Below are 14,994 nucleotides of genomic sequence, written 5' to 3'. Positions count from 1 at the left end.
TGCTGAATCTCCTTAGGTAATGACTTTCCCAAACTAGTTGCATAGTAAAATTCTGATGCAAAATCATCAATGCTAATTCTTCATATTAAGCCTCAAGTATTTTTCAGTTTGAACATACATATTTTGAGCCTGACTTTAGTATTATTTGCAATATAGGTAAAATGATAGAAGACTTCTGGGGACCATCTAGAAAAATACTTGGAGATCTGAAATTCCTTGAGAGCTTAAAGACATATGACAAGGATAATATTCCTCCTGCTATAATGAAGAGAATTCGAGAGAGATTTATTGATCATCCAGATTTTAAGCCAGCTGTCATAAAAAATGTCTCATCTGCCTGTGAAGGGCTGTGCAAGTGGGTGCGAGCCATGGAGGTGTATGACCGCGTCGCTAAAGTGGTCGCCCCAAAGCGCGAACGTTTGAAGGGTGCAGAAGAAGTGCTGGAGGTTCAAATGCAGAAGCTAAGGACAAAGCAAGCAGAACTGAAGGAGCTACTTGATCGCCTCCAAGCTTTGAATGATGATTTTGACCTCATGAATCGCCGAAAGAAAGACCTGGAAAATAACATTGAAATCTGCTCACAAAAGCTTGTGAGAGCTGAACAGCTCATTAGTGGTCTTGGTGGAGAGAAAGACAGGTGGACAGAAGCTGCCCGCTTGTTAGGAATCCGGTACATAGACCTGTTGGGAGATGTGTTGTTATCATCAGGAACTGTGGCTTATTTGGGAGCCTTTACTGTAGATTACCGTCTAAAATGTCAAGAGCAATGGCAGGTCCTGTGCAAGGAAAAGAACATACCATGCTCCAGTGATTTTAGCTTAAGTAACACTTTAGGGGATCCAGTCAAAATCCGTGCGTGGCAGATTGCTGGATTGCCAGTTGATTCTTTTTCTGTTGACAATGGCATAATTGTTTCTAACTCAAGAAGATGGGCTTTAATGATAGATCCTCAAAGGCAAGCTAACAAGTGGGTAAAAAATATGGAGAAAGCTAACAGGCTGGCAGTTATCAAATTGTCTGACACGCATTATGTGAAGACATTAGAAAATTCTATTCAGCTTGGAACACCAGTCTTGCTAGAAGATATTGGTGAAGAGCTAGATGCTTTCCTAGAACCCATTTTGTTAAAGCTAACATTCAAACAACAAGGAGTAATATACATGAAACTAGGGGAAAATATAATTGAATATTCAAAAGATTTCAGGTTTTACATAACAACCCGCCTAAGAAATCCTCATTATCTCCCTGAAGTGGCTGTGAAAGTTTGTCTACTCAACTTCATGATTACTCCTTTGGGTCTTCAGGACCAGCTTCTTGGAATTGTAGCAGCAGAGGAAAAGCCTGAGCTAGAAGAAAAGAAAAATGAACTGATTATAGAAAGTGCAGCCAACAAGAAACAGCTAAAGGAAATAGAAGATAAAATCCTGGAGGTCCTTTCCACTTCAGAAGGAGACATCTTAGAAGATGAAACAGCAATTACTATTTTGTCTTCATCCAAAAAGTTATCTGAAGAAATCTCTGAAAAGCAAAAAATTGCCTCTATAACTGAAATGGAAATAGATTCCACTCGAATGGGGTATAAGCCAGTTGCTGTTCATTCAGCTGTTCTCTTCTTCTGCATCTCTGATCTGGCAAACATTGAACCTATGTATCAGTATTCACTGGTTTGGTTCATTAACTTGTATGTTCAATCTATTGCTAAAAGTGAAAAGAGTGAAGATCTAGAAAAGAGAATTAAAAATATAACAGACCATTTCACAGTAAGCATCTATAATAATGTCTGTCGTTCACTGTTTGAGAAGGACAAGCTGTTATTCGCCTTCATACTGACAGTAGGCATCATGAAGGGGAAAGGCCAAATAGATGATGAGGTCTGGCGTTTTCTACTGACAGGAGGTGTTGCTCTTGATAATCCTCACCCCAATCCAGCTCCAGATTGGCTATCTGACAAATCGTGGGCTGAACTTGTACGTGCATCTAGTCTGAAAAACCTCCATGGGCTAATGGAACATGTAAGAGATAATTCCTCAAAGTGGAAACTGATATACGACTCTCTAAGACCCCATGCTGAACCCCTCCCAGATGCGTGGAGTGCACTGGTGGGGCTAGATCACATGGTTATTCTCAGATGTTTGAGACCTGACAAAATTGTTCCAGCAGTGCAGGAGTTCATTGTGGAAAACATGGGAAGAACGTTCATTGAACCACCCACTTTTGATCTTGGAAGAAGTTATGGTGATTCAAATTGTTGTGCCCCTTTGATTTTTGTATTATCACCAGGTGCTGATCCTATGGCAGGTGAGATTGGTATTAAGAAATCTTTTTTAATCTGGTTAGATACCACCAAGTGTGACTAAACTGGTAATAGTGTGGGCCCCATCGTTTGATCTTTGAAGTGTCTTTAAAGTACGATACAGCAAAGATGGAATATCAGACATTTGCATCTGCCCAAACATATACACAACGATAGTAGAATTGCTAAAGGGTGGAATGTGATTAAAGAGGGTGATTAAAAGTCTAGGTCTCTGAACAGCAATTTAGAGATGTAACAGCTTGTAACATCTAGACCAGTTTATAATTTAGGCTTGTGTTACAATTATTTCAGTGGGTGTTTGGGACTTTATTGGTCTTTATGAAAACCCCTTCCTCCAGAAAGTTTCCTCCCTCTCAGTTACTAATTAAATGGTATATATGACTGCACGTAAAAACCCATCTGTTAAATGTCCTTTAAAAAAAAACCACCCAGATTATTTTTAAACCTGGTTTTCTGCTAAAGGAATTGTAATACAGAGCCATACCATAAGGATGTATTTCCAAGAAGTGTGGGGTTTCATGGCAAAGCTGGAGGGCTACTTTTAACCCAATCTAGTGACCCAGTTTACAGCTCAAACCCCATAAACAGTTGTACTCACACAATGGAGAGAGTAGGGAGCTGTAGTGCAGGCTGGAACTGAACACTCAGGGCTTAAGGAGAGCACAGGAGTTTAATTTGGCTGGTTCACTGTGGGTTTTTTAAAGTATTACTTTATAAAGTAAGTAAACCTAAGTTTTGCCAAATGCCTGAGAAACACAGTGATTGATAACAGCATGTGATACTCCTTCTGGGTTGTTGAGGTGCTTTTTTTTTTCAGTTGAGTAAACTACATGTTGACCTTTAATGACTGTTTTGCATGATAAAAATGATGAATATAACATAGGTCTACTTTCTAATAGACTTTGTCTTTTTTTTTGCATGTGTGAAACTTGCCATCATAGGTTTGCTAAAATTTGCTGATGATGTTGGCATGGGAGGTCCAAACATTCAAACTATTTCGCTTGGACAGGGGCAAGGCCCAATAGCAGCAAAAATGATTTATCAGGCTATTACTTATGGAACTTGGGTGGTATTACAAAACTGCCATCTTGCAACTAGCTGGATGCCTGCTTTGGAAAAAATCTGTGAGGAAGAGATGGTGCCTGAGAATACCAATGATAAGTTCAGGTAGAGTTTTAATATTTTACTCTTTTTAAGGGGAGTATTTCTTGTTTGATAAAGATACTAGTAAAAAGAAATGAAACTTCTTTGTGTGAACAACAAAGCATAACATTCATAATGTTTATGTGCAGTCATAAATAGCACCTTTGCAACCTGTTCAATATAAACTACCTTACGCTGCCTTTTAGAACAAATTTAGATGTTATTGTAGTTAAGCAAGTAATAAAACTTAGTCTTCTGCAGATTAATATTGGGGATTTGTCAACCTTGATGATTTTTTTTTTAATGTAATATCCTTTTGAAAATCTTCTCAGGCTGTGGTTAACTAGTTATCCATCAGAGAAGTTCCCTGTTAGTATCCTCCAGAATGGCATCAAAATGACGAATGAGCCTCCAAAAGGAGTTCGAGCAAACCTCCTTCGATCATACTTTAATGACCCCGTCTCTGACCCTGTGTTCTTTAGCAGTTGCCAAAAGCCAGAAATATGGCAAAAATTGCTGTTTGGCCTTTGCTTTTTTCATGCTATTGTGCAGGAAAGGAGAAACTTTGGCCCACTGGGTAAGCTTGTGATTATTTTGTTTCAAAAACCCTAGTACTTTTGAAATGTGTTATTGGAGCCTGTGAAAAGGCAGTATTGTTGTTAGCAATATTACAGAGCGCAATCTGTATTGCACAGAACGGAACAAAGTTTAAAATCTGTTACTTTCTGTTATTCAGGCAAACCTACTCTTGAAGCTACTAAAAGTGTTACCCTGGGAGAATACTAGAATGCACCAGTTTTCCAGATAAATATGTTATACAGTAGTTACATTAAAGTGTAACTTACTGAATTATTAACTTATTACTGTAGTTCTTTCTATTCAATCCAGTTCTTTTTAAAATTTTAATACTTAAAGATATTCTTATTTTGTTATTTATATGTATACCTCATTTTATCAAAGCTAAGTTTACTTGGTGTGAAACCAATTTATGTATCTGCAGTGTATTGTTCATAACACAGCAATGAAAAGATGTGTTAGTAAGATTTGTGCTTCAGCTTTTCCATAATCTTGAAATATTTAGAAAATTATATAGAATTTCTACATAAAATTTATAAAGGTATGGAATTATAGATTCTATTTTTATCATTATATAAAGCTTACACTATTCACTGGTATACAGGATGTCCTTAGCCTCCCATTCTGACTGAGTCTGTCTTGTCATAACAAGTTACTGTTAGGAAATGTTATTGTGGCAAATAGCCACTGTCCTTATTTTAATAGGCAGCTGTTTAAATAAATACTAGACTGCCAGTATGAAGATACCAATTTATTGTTTTAAAATAAAAATATAATTTTTGTAAGTGACGAAGAGATCATTTTCAAAATCAACATCTACTGCTTAATGTGACCAGCTGTGTGAGGGAAGAAAGATAGTTAAAGCAATAGCCTTATTTTTTTATTTGCACTAAGGGTATAGGTTTTCTGAAGGATTCTTTTACCTGGAGTATCTTCCTGTGTGGTTTTGGGTTTTTTTATTGTACTGTTCTCTGAATGTCATACACAAACAGCACTCATAGATGGGCAGATTGATTAAAAATTAAAATAAATAAATGAATCAAAACTTCTGTTCTAATCATCTCTAGATATCAATAGTGCAAGAGGAAATGGGCTCAAGTTGTGCCAGGGGAGGTTTAGATTGGATATTAGAAGAAACATGTTCACTGAAAGGGTAATTAAACAGTGGAATTGGCTGCCTAGGGAGGTGGTTGAATCACCATCCCTGGAGATGTTTAAAATATGGACAGATGTGGTGCTTAGAAACATGGTTGGAGCACTGGACTGGGTGCCATTGCCCTGTCTTTGTCTTCTGAATTGAACAGGCTGGAATATTCCATATGAGTTCAACGACTCTGACCTCAGAATCAGTATGAGACAGATCCAGATGTTTCTGAATGACTATGAAGAAGTCCCATTTGAAGCTCTGACGTATCTAACAGGTACAGGCCTTATGTGTTGACTTTGCTAGGCACTTCCAGCTGGCACCGAGATGAGTTCTTGGCAAATTGAGTGGATTCTCTTCAGGTTTACTTTCTCAGCCTTCCACATACAGACAAGTTGGATCTGCAACCCCCAGATTTCATTGCTGTCTTGGCTCATACATAGTTAGAAGAATTACTACTGGCTTTATATGTCACCTTGGCTGATCAACATGATCCTGACACAATAAGCATTGGCAGTTTACCAGAGCATGTGATAATATTCCTCAGTTTAAAGCAGGAGGTGTTGACCCATGTAAATAATTTAGTTGCTGTGGCTATTCAGTTCTTCCTCCAGCAAGAGAGGTGCTTTTTGGCACATTTGTGAAAGATAATTCTGGGAGTCAGGATTAAAGTAGTAACTGAACTCTTACCTATTTCCTATACTTTATAGCAATGTAAACCTCCACTTGAGCTTGACCATTACTTAAATGTTTCCAACCCTTTCTACACAGGGCTATTGCATATTTGAGATCCCTTGTTTTCGACTGTGAGCATAAATCATCAGATTCAGCTTGCTTGAAAGGAACAGGACAAGGATCAGCTATATAGCACTGCTCAGACTTTGACAGTTCTAAAAATTCTTATGAAAATTTCAAGAAAAGATCTGTCATTTAAAACAGGAGATTATTTACTGAGGCATGAGTAGCAGGTTTTCAGACCAACTCATATTGTTCCTTAAACCTTTAATCATCAAGGCACACAAATTTTGGCTATAGTTCCAAAGTTATAGAAGTGCCTCATTTCCATTGAATCAATTGAAGTATAGGACCTAATTTATTTATTTTTTTAAGCTATGGAGCTTCAGAACTTTAATTTACTGGAGCTATACATTACTGCAAAATGATTTTTATTTGTTCATTAACTTTCAAATTTTCATCCTGTTTTTCTTTGTCCTTTCCCAGGGGAATGTAACTATGGAGGCAGAGTAACAGATGATAAAGACAGACGTCTTCTCTTGTCCCTTCTTTCCATAGTCTACAGCAAGGATATTGAGCAGGACAAGTATATGCTTACAACTGGAGGTGACTACTACATACCACCACATGGGCCATATGAGGTGAGAAGATAACATGTAAAATCTGAGTTATTGGGAAAAGCCTACACTGTACTTGGTATGCTGAATACAACAAATAGAAAATAAAAAGCAGAAGATCACAAAGCCATGCCAGAATAATCTTATGTATGAAATATGAATCTTGTGCCTGATATCTAGCACACCCCAGTAGAGATGTAGTGATCATCCAGTATTCTGATGTTTGTTAATGCAAAGAGCTACCCTGTGCAGGTTTCCAGTACAGTTCTAGAACGCCAACAGGAGTCATGTTTCAGGAATTTACAGAGTAGTTCTGCACTCCCTTGCATCCACTTTTGCCTTTGAAAACCGCTTTTTGATCACTTTGAAAGCAGTGATCAGGATGAGGAGGTGGAATAGCAAGTATATACTCAATTTTAATCCTCTCCTTTTCCAGTACCTGCACAGAGATAACAAATGTGCTCAAATCTGACCTCATTGTGTAGCCTGCAGTGGTAAGGGTGACACATACAGCATCCTACCCCCTTCTGTGATTCCTACTCCTTGTATATTCTAATGTACCTTTCTTTCTCTTGTTTTCTCTTGCTACTTATATGAGGGTGGTAAGAACAATTCCTCAGTGAATCTTTGAATCATTCAAAATTTGTATATTTTTCTCTGTGGACTAAGTAAGTAAATTCCTTGCTGCATTTAACTGAGAACTAATGTCTTTGGTTTTAAATTAGTCAGTTATGTCCAAGTTTGGTTTACTGATCATTTATGAATATTGCATTGCATGATTTTTGGTTTCTAAATTTCTTTTACAGTCTTACATTGAATACATACAAAGTTTACCAATTATAACACACCCTGAAGTGTTTGGACTTCATGAAAATGCAGACATCACCAAGGATAACCAGGAGACTAACCAGCTTTTCCATGGAATTCTCCTGACTTTGCCTAGAGTAGCAGGAGGAGCTGGCAAGTCCCCTCAGGTAACTGGGGAAGAAAGATGATCTTGCAATCTGGAAAGGTGCCCTTTCCTGTTATGCCCTAAGGCTCAGAGAAATCTGACACCTCTCACCATGTGACTCTGGCACTGGGAGTAGTTGTGAATGTCCCTGTAGAGAAGCAGACAGATTTGGCTTAGAAGAACCTTTAAAGATGGAAGATTGCCTAATGACTTTGAATTCAAATAGGTTAATACCATACAACCCCAACTGGTTGAACATGCAGTTTGAATAAGAATGTTTCTTTCATATTTTGTTTTTTAAAATAACAGTGAAGTACTTCAGTCATGAATTGTAGTTAGAGCACAGTTAATGATCACAGCTGGAAAAGCATTTCAAATCACATCCATCTCTAGGCAGTTTTAAAGTATGACATTTAAATTCCAGACTGCAAATTCCAATGATGAAGGTTCATATACTGGCCTGGCTTCATCCAGCAGTGTTTGATCATCCCTGCCATTCTCACTAGGGGACAGACTCCAGAGTGCCAGGAAATCATATCAAGTCATCCAGCCATCAGGCTTGAATATAAACCCATCAGAAGCAAAAGTCATCTTCCTGGTGAAGTCTGTGCTATAATGGCACTTCCATTCTGTGTTATTTCTCATTGAACACTTGGTTTTTGAAATACATTGTTTTGCTTCCCCTTGGCTGCTTCAGTTTCTACAGACCCAAACACACAACTGTGTTTGTTACGTGTGTGACGCAAAGCAAGGGGGCAGCTTGGCAGAGTCACTTGGACATGGACCTCACTATCATCTACCCCTCCGTGAGATGTGGTTGTGAAGATGCTGGGGATTTCTTTCCTTCATCCTGTCCTGACAGCTCAGGTTACTCAGGCCATATCCATATCCCTTAGAGACATAATGACCTTTTAAGCCCCTCAGATTTGACATCCTGTATTTTATACACAAGGGGTTCTTGAAAAGTGGAATTGATGGAGCCTAATTTCCTGTGGGGTTATCTAGTGATTGTATTCTCTGATGTCTAATATGCTGTAAGTAAAGCTTCTCTGGTGGCTGGGGTATTCATATGGTATTCCTATCATTTTCCCCTAGCTGCATACTTTGTCTTGTCCATCATTGTGGCAGCAGTAGGATTAGGCTTGTCTACCCTAGTTCCTTTTTCCTTAGTAGTTACCTAATACCATTTTGCAAACTAAGCCAAAATTACTAATAGATTTAAAATTATAGAGAGGGAAAAAGGAGCAAGCAGGCACACGGAGAGACAAACAGGATGATGCACAAAGAGAATAAGAGCATGTAAGCATTATTTATTTAGGAAAATGGACTATGTGGTTACAGAAGAAGAAATATAAAATCTAGTGTTTTGTGGAATTTGTTGTCTAAAAATGAGTGATAAAAATGGAAATTCTTCATTCACTGCAAACTTCTGATTTCAGGAAACTGTTGAAGAGTTGGCACAGGACATCCTATCCAAATTGCCAAGTGGCTTTGATATGGAAGAGGTTATGAAGATGTACCCAGTGCTTTATGAAGAGTCCATGAATACAGTTCTTAGGCAAGAGCTAATCCGATTTAACAGGTATGGCCCAGGGTGTGTGTAGCACTGCTAAGGCTGAATTATGCACCTGTTCTTCAGTGCTAGCCACTGACAAGCCTTAAACAGTTATAAGCCTTTTAAAACATATTGTTCTTAACATGATAGATTCTGCTTTGGAACCTTAGTAAAAGATCTGAAAGCCTCAGCTGACTACCTGAATATAGAAATAGTCCCTATAATCTTGGAGTATGAACATAAATCAGGTTTGAGTTTGTGGTGTTGATGTGGGGGAGCCCACTTTTTTATTTTTCAGTCATACTCAGGACCCTGGGTTTTCACAGCACACCCTGTTCATGTCACAATCTTTAAAGCTCTTGTCACTTGAATTCCCTTGTCTAGAATGGGAATTTTCACTATCTTTCATTTCTCTGTGTGTGTTTTTATTTTGTTTGCTTTTCAGAAGTTAAGTAAGAGTTTTGATAACTCCAGGTGAGAGAAGGCATTTGTGACAGAACATTTACCAACTTTGACTAGCCCTTCATTCAGGTTGCACTTAGAGGTCTTTAGCCAGGTTATAGGAAGTAAATAATGAGATGACAATTTCTTTTTTCTTTTTTTTTCATCTGAAGACTTACTGAAGTCATTCGGAGCAGCCTCATTAATTTAGGCAAAGCCATTAAAGGCCAAGTATTGATGTCATCTGAACTTGAAGATGTTTTCAACAGCATGCTGATAGGAAAAGTACCATCAATGTGGGCTGCCAAATCCTATCCTTCACTGAAACCACTGGGAAGTTATGTGTCTGATCTCCTCTGTCGTCTGGACTTCTTCCAGGTAGGCTAAACTGAGACTGACAGGTCTAAGAACTCAGTAGCTGAAAGCTGAATGGGTAGAATGTGTATCATGACTGTCCTCACTCAGCAAGACCCTTTTAGCTCCAGATTGTGAACTACTAGAACATACTGATTACCAAATATATACTGGATTAACCGCACTGGAGTTTGCTGGGCAATTGCTTAGCAAGGTGTGTTGGGAGTATAATCTTTTGGTGCTAATCCAGTGCTGGATTTGGTAGTTTCAATTTTACTGTTTCTAGAGGATGCATTTTACTTTGTATTGATGTCTTAATGCCTTCCGTGTTCAAAGGACACTGAACCAGATCTGAGAATGTGTTACAAACAGCAGAACTCCATACAACTCAGGAGAGAAAGCTAGAAAGAAGTGTCTGAAAGATTTGTGTAAGCAGCAGTTTCCTGTTTGCTGGATCAGAGTACCACATGGGCTTCTGTTGTCTCCAAATGCCTTGGAGTAGTGTGGGGACATTCTGCCCTTGCCTTGTGTTTCCTTACTGCCTTTGATATCCAACAAAGAAACAGGCCAAGATCTCCTTGTCTGGTGTCTTTGTACTGGAATGATTCCCTAGGATCTGATGTAGCGAGTGCCTTCTCAGTCACTGGTGAAGATACTATGCCAGGAAATGTGGCCTTTTTTTCATGTTATATTAGTGTGTACAAGACTGTGAAAGAGGGAATATTGATCAAAGTGTCCAAATTCAATTTTTAGTTTTTGAATTTTTTTTTGGCTGGCTAGTATGGAGCCTTACCAAAATATGCTTATGCTACTTCCTGAGATTTCTTAGTAGCACTGAATTCTGGTTGCTTCAGAATGAGTGATTCTTTTTGCTTCCATCATAAATAAGTGACTTCTGTAATTGGTTGTCTCTGAAAAATAGAATAGTGTAGAACTAGTGGTAGTATCCAGAGTCCTGTCAAGCTTTAGATCTCATTGTGCTGTTCAAGTGGACCTGAAATTTGCACAGTGAAGCCACAGAATGTATCATTTCCTTATGTTTGTTTTTTCTCTCCATATTCAGGAGTGGGTCAAAAATGGGCCACCCACAGTCTTTTGGCTCTCAGGATTCTTCTTCACTCAGTCTTTTTTAACTGGTGTTTTACAAAACTATGCCAGAAAATACACCATCCCAATTGACTGTATTGGATTTGAATTTGAGGTAAGAAAATGCAGAGGAATTTTGGTGTTCTTGAACAGCTTGAAACATATTCTGGGGCAGCAAGGAACAGAGTTTTCAAATGAAAAGAAATTTTATTTAAAGGAGTATTTTCAGACTATCACTTATAGGATTTAATATACTCCAGATAATAATTAAATCAAGCAATGGTTTAATCATTCTAGGTGATGAAACAGGAGCAGACGATGGAGAAAATGGCAGAAGATGGGGCTTATGTGAGAGGCCTTTTTTTGGAAGGTGCACGATGGGGTAGAGAATCCCTGGTAATCACAGAATCACTTCCAAAAATCCTTTATGATTCTTTGCCCATAATTTGGCTGAAACCTGGAGAAAGTTCCAAATTTCTTCATCTAAACATCTATTCGTGCCCTGTGTACAAGACAAGTGAAAGAAGAGGTGTCTTATCTACCACTGGCCACTCAACCAACTATGTTCTCTCAATTGAACTCCCTTCAGACAAGCCCCAGAAACACTGGATAAATCGAGGGGTGGCAGCACTATGCCAGTTAGATGACTGAAGAACATGCAAGCTAAAACATTCACATTTTGTTATTAAAATATATATTTTGCTCCCCAATGGCTGCATTTTTAATTTTTTTTTTTTAATTTTATTTTACTGGGATTTTTTGCTGACTTCAAGCCAGGTCCCAATTTCCTTTGGTTTTTAGACATTATCAGCCACTGAGCAAGAGTGAGTGAAAATAGAACACCACAAGCAGACACTTATTTCAAAGGTCTGGGCTTTGACTTGCAATAGAGTGGAATGAACAGAACTCCCTTCAAACTGTTTCACCCACATCGTGACAAATCTTCTGAAGTCCTAGGACTACTACCTAGCTGTTGTCATAGGGTTGGTTGTTGGTTGGATTTTTTAAGTTAAATTGGGCCCAAAGAGTTTTGCTGCTGATTCTGAAGGGAATCACAAGTCCTGCAAATAGGACTCTGTGGATTTGCCTACCACTTCTGTGTCCCAGGAGCATGTAAGACAAGGAGGGAGGACATGAGATTAGACTGTTCTCAACATGTAAAACCAATCCTCAGCTAGAATGAACTGCCAGAGCTGTATTGTAAAATGACAGTAACTGGCATCTCCTTGAAGATGTGCCTCAGAATTTCAGTGTAAAACTTCTAGACAGCACATGCATTGGGAGCCTGATGTTTCTCAGAGCAATGTGCTTGTCTCATACTTTTTAAACTTAAAAAATTTTCAGTATTATTTACCTGCATATCCCAGGTGCCTGATAAATGGGTCTGTTTCCTTTCTCCCATTTTACTTCCTTCTCTTGCCCTCTTGCGTGTTGGACTAATAACCACCTGAATTTTGTACATGTTTAAGCCCTGTCATCAGAGAAGCTCAAAGCAGCTTGCAAACATTAATTAAAAATAGAATAGCCTGGACATCTTCAAAGAGCTGCACAGTTATTAACCAAACCCCACAGCATGCCAAGAAAGTTCTAAAGATGGATCATGAGACATGTTGTGTACACAGTACAAGACAAGCACAAAGATCAAGGCTAGCATTGTAAAAAATCCTCACTGCATGAACATCAATAATTTGGGGTCTTGTATTTTTTTTCTTTGCCCAAATTGCAGCATTTTAATGACTTGCTTGAGGCCTCACAAAGTCAGAGATGCAGCTGTAACTCAGCAAATCCCAGTATCCTGCTGCAATCATTCAATGATGACACTACAGTTCATTAAACCATATGGTTCTTGACATAGGAATGTATCTGTTGTGTTGTGCTGTGCTTAGCTGTTGTAGATGAAAACAATGCTTATTATTGTTTTATTAGCCACTAGGTTTTTTATATAGATATTTGTAAAGTAGCAACTTTTAGGAATGGTAACGCAGGTAAGCAAGATATGTTCCAGGTATGTTGTTCAATGCTGCTCAGCACAAAGATACACATAGGTAATTATAATTAGTACAGGATCTTCATCTGCCAAACTGAGTGCCTTATGAGTTCCCCAGAGATCAGGTGTGGCTGATTGCTGTAGCTGAGGATCACTGGAGTAGGTGGTTTCCTGGGCTGCTCTTACTATTAGAGGAAAAGTAATGTAATTTATTGTTGAGGGATATCTGTCTTAGGTTTATTTTTCTGTGGTTCTTTGAAATGAGCTTCCCAATCTTATTTCCTGAGCATTGTCTAGACCTTCCTGAAGAATGATAAGCTGGCTAAACATTAATATTCACAAGCTTTCTTGGCTGCGATGCATTAAAAAATAATAAAAAGGCCACTTAGTTTTTAGCTGGGCCCAGTCTTTTCAGCAGACTTTCTTGATTAGAAGCTCTCATTAAACAAATAACAAAAAACACCTATAGTTACTGCAAATCATAGATTCACAGCCTTGCTAATAACTCAAAGCAGATGGAAAAAATGCAGTATATAGACATTATGGTATTTTTTCCTTAGAAATAGCAGACAGGTTTTCAGCTGGGAATGCTGTAAGACAGATATGGTAAGTACATTTCCTTAGGAGATGGAAACATTTCTCTTATCTGTACAAAAAACCCAAACATTTAAGAAGCAGAATGTCTTATCTCTGTTGATTTTAACAGTGTTGGGGTGTTAAAGGAAAAATTGTACAATGAAAAAGCAAAGGATAATACAAGGGCCCTGAACTCTTCTACTTATGAGTTCGTACAAGCTAGAATGTTTTGCCTAATAGGATTAGAAAAAGTAGTGAAAAGTGCAGGTTTCTTCTGTATTTAGCATTCTTGAAAACTAATTTATAGGTCTTAGCAAATAAGTGGCCTTTCTGTCCATGGGTAAAAGGTGGATGTTACTGTGTCATTTCTGATGGACACAAACTAGGGCTCCAAGAGAGTGAGGTCCAGGTTGCCTTATTTTCTCCAGAGGTAAAGGGAGTATTCTACTTGTATTAGTAGGAAGATAACCTAATCCATCTTAAACTCTTTCTGTTCTGTGATACTTCTCTTGGAAAAGATTGGGTCACTGCTGCATCTTAATGTGTGTTTCCTCACCCCCAGACAGCCCTGAGGGGGTACATTCAGTAAGCAGGTGCTGAGTCCATCTTCTTAAATGATTGTGTGCTTGGGTACTCAAATTTGAGTTACTTAAGGCTGCTTGAGACTTTTAAAAAATTGCCTATTTGTATTTCCCTTCAGAAATAAACTAATATTGTTATTTCAATTTGGTGTGTATCTTCTGGAATGTTTAGGAATGTTCCTTTGAAATAATCTACATCTTACAGTATGTGCTCAGAAAGAGTTGTGACAGTAACACAGGCAATGAATTTAGACTGCTCATTTACACAACTGTTTATTCACTCCATGAGTCACAGCATCAGTACCTTCATTAGCCACATGAATTTTAACAATTAAAAAAGATTAAAATGATAGTTTAATGACTAAGAATGAGCCCAAGATTCCATTCAAAACCCTTGTCTCTTCACATTTTGGTTTGGCTCAGTTGACACATCCCTACAGTGGTGTATCAGAATGAGGAAAGGAAAAGACTGTATTTGTACTTGTTTCAGTGAAGAATTAAGCAGTGTCTACAATCTTCTTATTTTTTATTGTCTTCATTCCATCCCACTTTTCCTGGGCTAACAGAGTTTTGTGTCTTCCTGGCAGCAGTAAATTTGCAAAGCTCTCACTGACAGGCAGAACAATGACATTTTACATGTTACTTCCCACAGGAGGCATTCCCAGGAAATAATTATATGGGAATAGAAACTTTTGTGGACTGGAGCCATGAAGAGTAGTGAGAAATTGGGCTAGCCAGTACCTGTCATGCTGACTCACTCATTTCATTGTTTCCTTGTATTTTTTTTCACTCTTACAAGCACATTCTTGGGGCAGAATCTGTTGTTCTGCTCTGCACATGAGCAGTTCTAACTTCTTCTTGGTAGACTTGAATATTTCTTTGCCATTGTGACTAGGGTGTGGAGGGATGAGTTGGAGAGCTCAGAAAATGAGA

The 14,994-nt window shown here is 38.3% G+C and overlaps 1 protein-coding gene across 1 annotated transcript in view; it reads left to right on the top strand.

Moving 5' to 3' along the window:
* Nucleotides 1–11,568, top strand: part of DNAH3 (dynein, axonemal, heavy chain 3) — a 54,856-nt gene extending 43,288 nt beyond the window's left edge. Inside the window, exons 51-60 of the mRNA XM_010003238.1 lie at nt 157–2,298; nt 3,256–3,481; nt 3,790–4,034; nt 5,338–5,454; nt 6,399–6,553; nt 7,336–7,503; nt 8,921–9,063; nt 9,651–9,855; nt 10,895–11,032; nt 11,215–11,568. Coding sequence (XP_010001540.1) covers nt 157–2,298; nt 3,256–3,481; nt 3,790–4,034; nt 5,338–5,454; nt 6,399–6,553; nt 7,336–7,503; nt 8,921–9,063; nt 9,651–9,855; nt 10,895–11,032; nt 11,215–11,568 — 3,893 coding nt within the window. The remainder of the gene's footprint in view (nt 1–156; nt 2,299–3,255; nt 3,482–3,789; nt 4,035–5,337; nt 5,455–6,398; nt 6,554–7,335; nt 7,504–8,920; nt 9,064–9,650; nt 9,856–10,894; nt 11,033–11,214) is intronic.
* The last annotated feature ends 3,426 nt before the right edge of the window (nt 11,569–14,994 follow it).

This window comes from Chaetura pelagica, unplaced genomic scaffold, assembly GCF_000747805.2.
Source record: "Chaetura pelagica isolate M959 unplaced genomic scaffold, ChaPel_1.0 scaffold138, whole genome shotgun sequence".
NCBI lineage: Eukaryota > Metazoa > Chordata > Aves > Apodiformes > Apodidae > Chaetura > Chaetura pelagica.
Note: the sequence above shows the minus strand (reverse complement) of the source record. Positions and strands in the feature narration are given on the sequence as shown.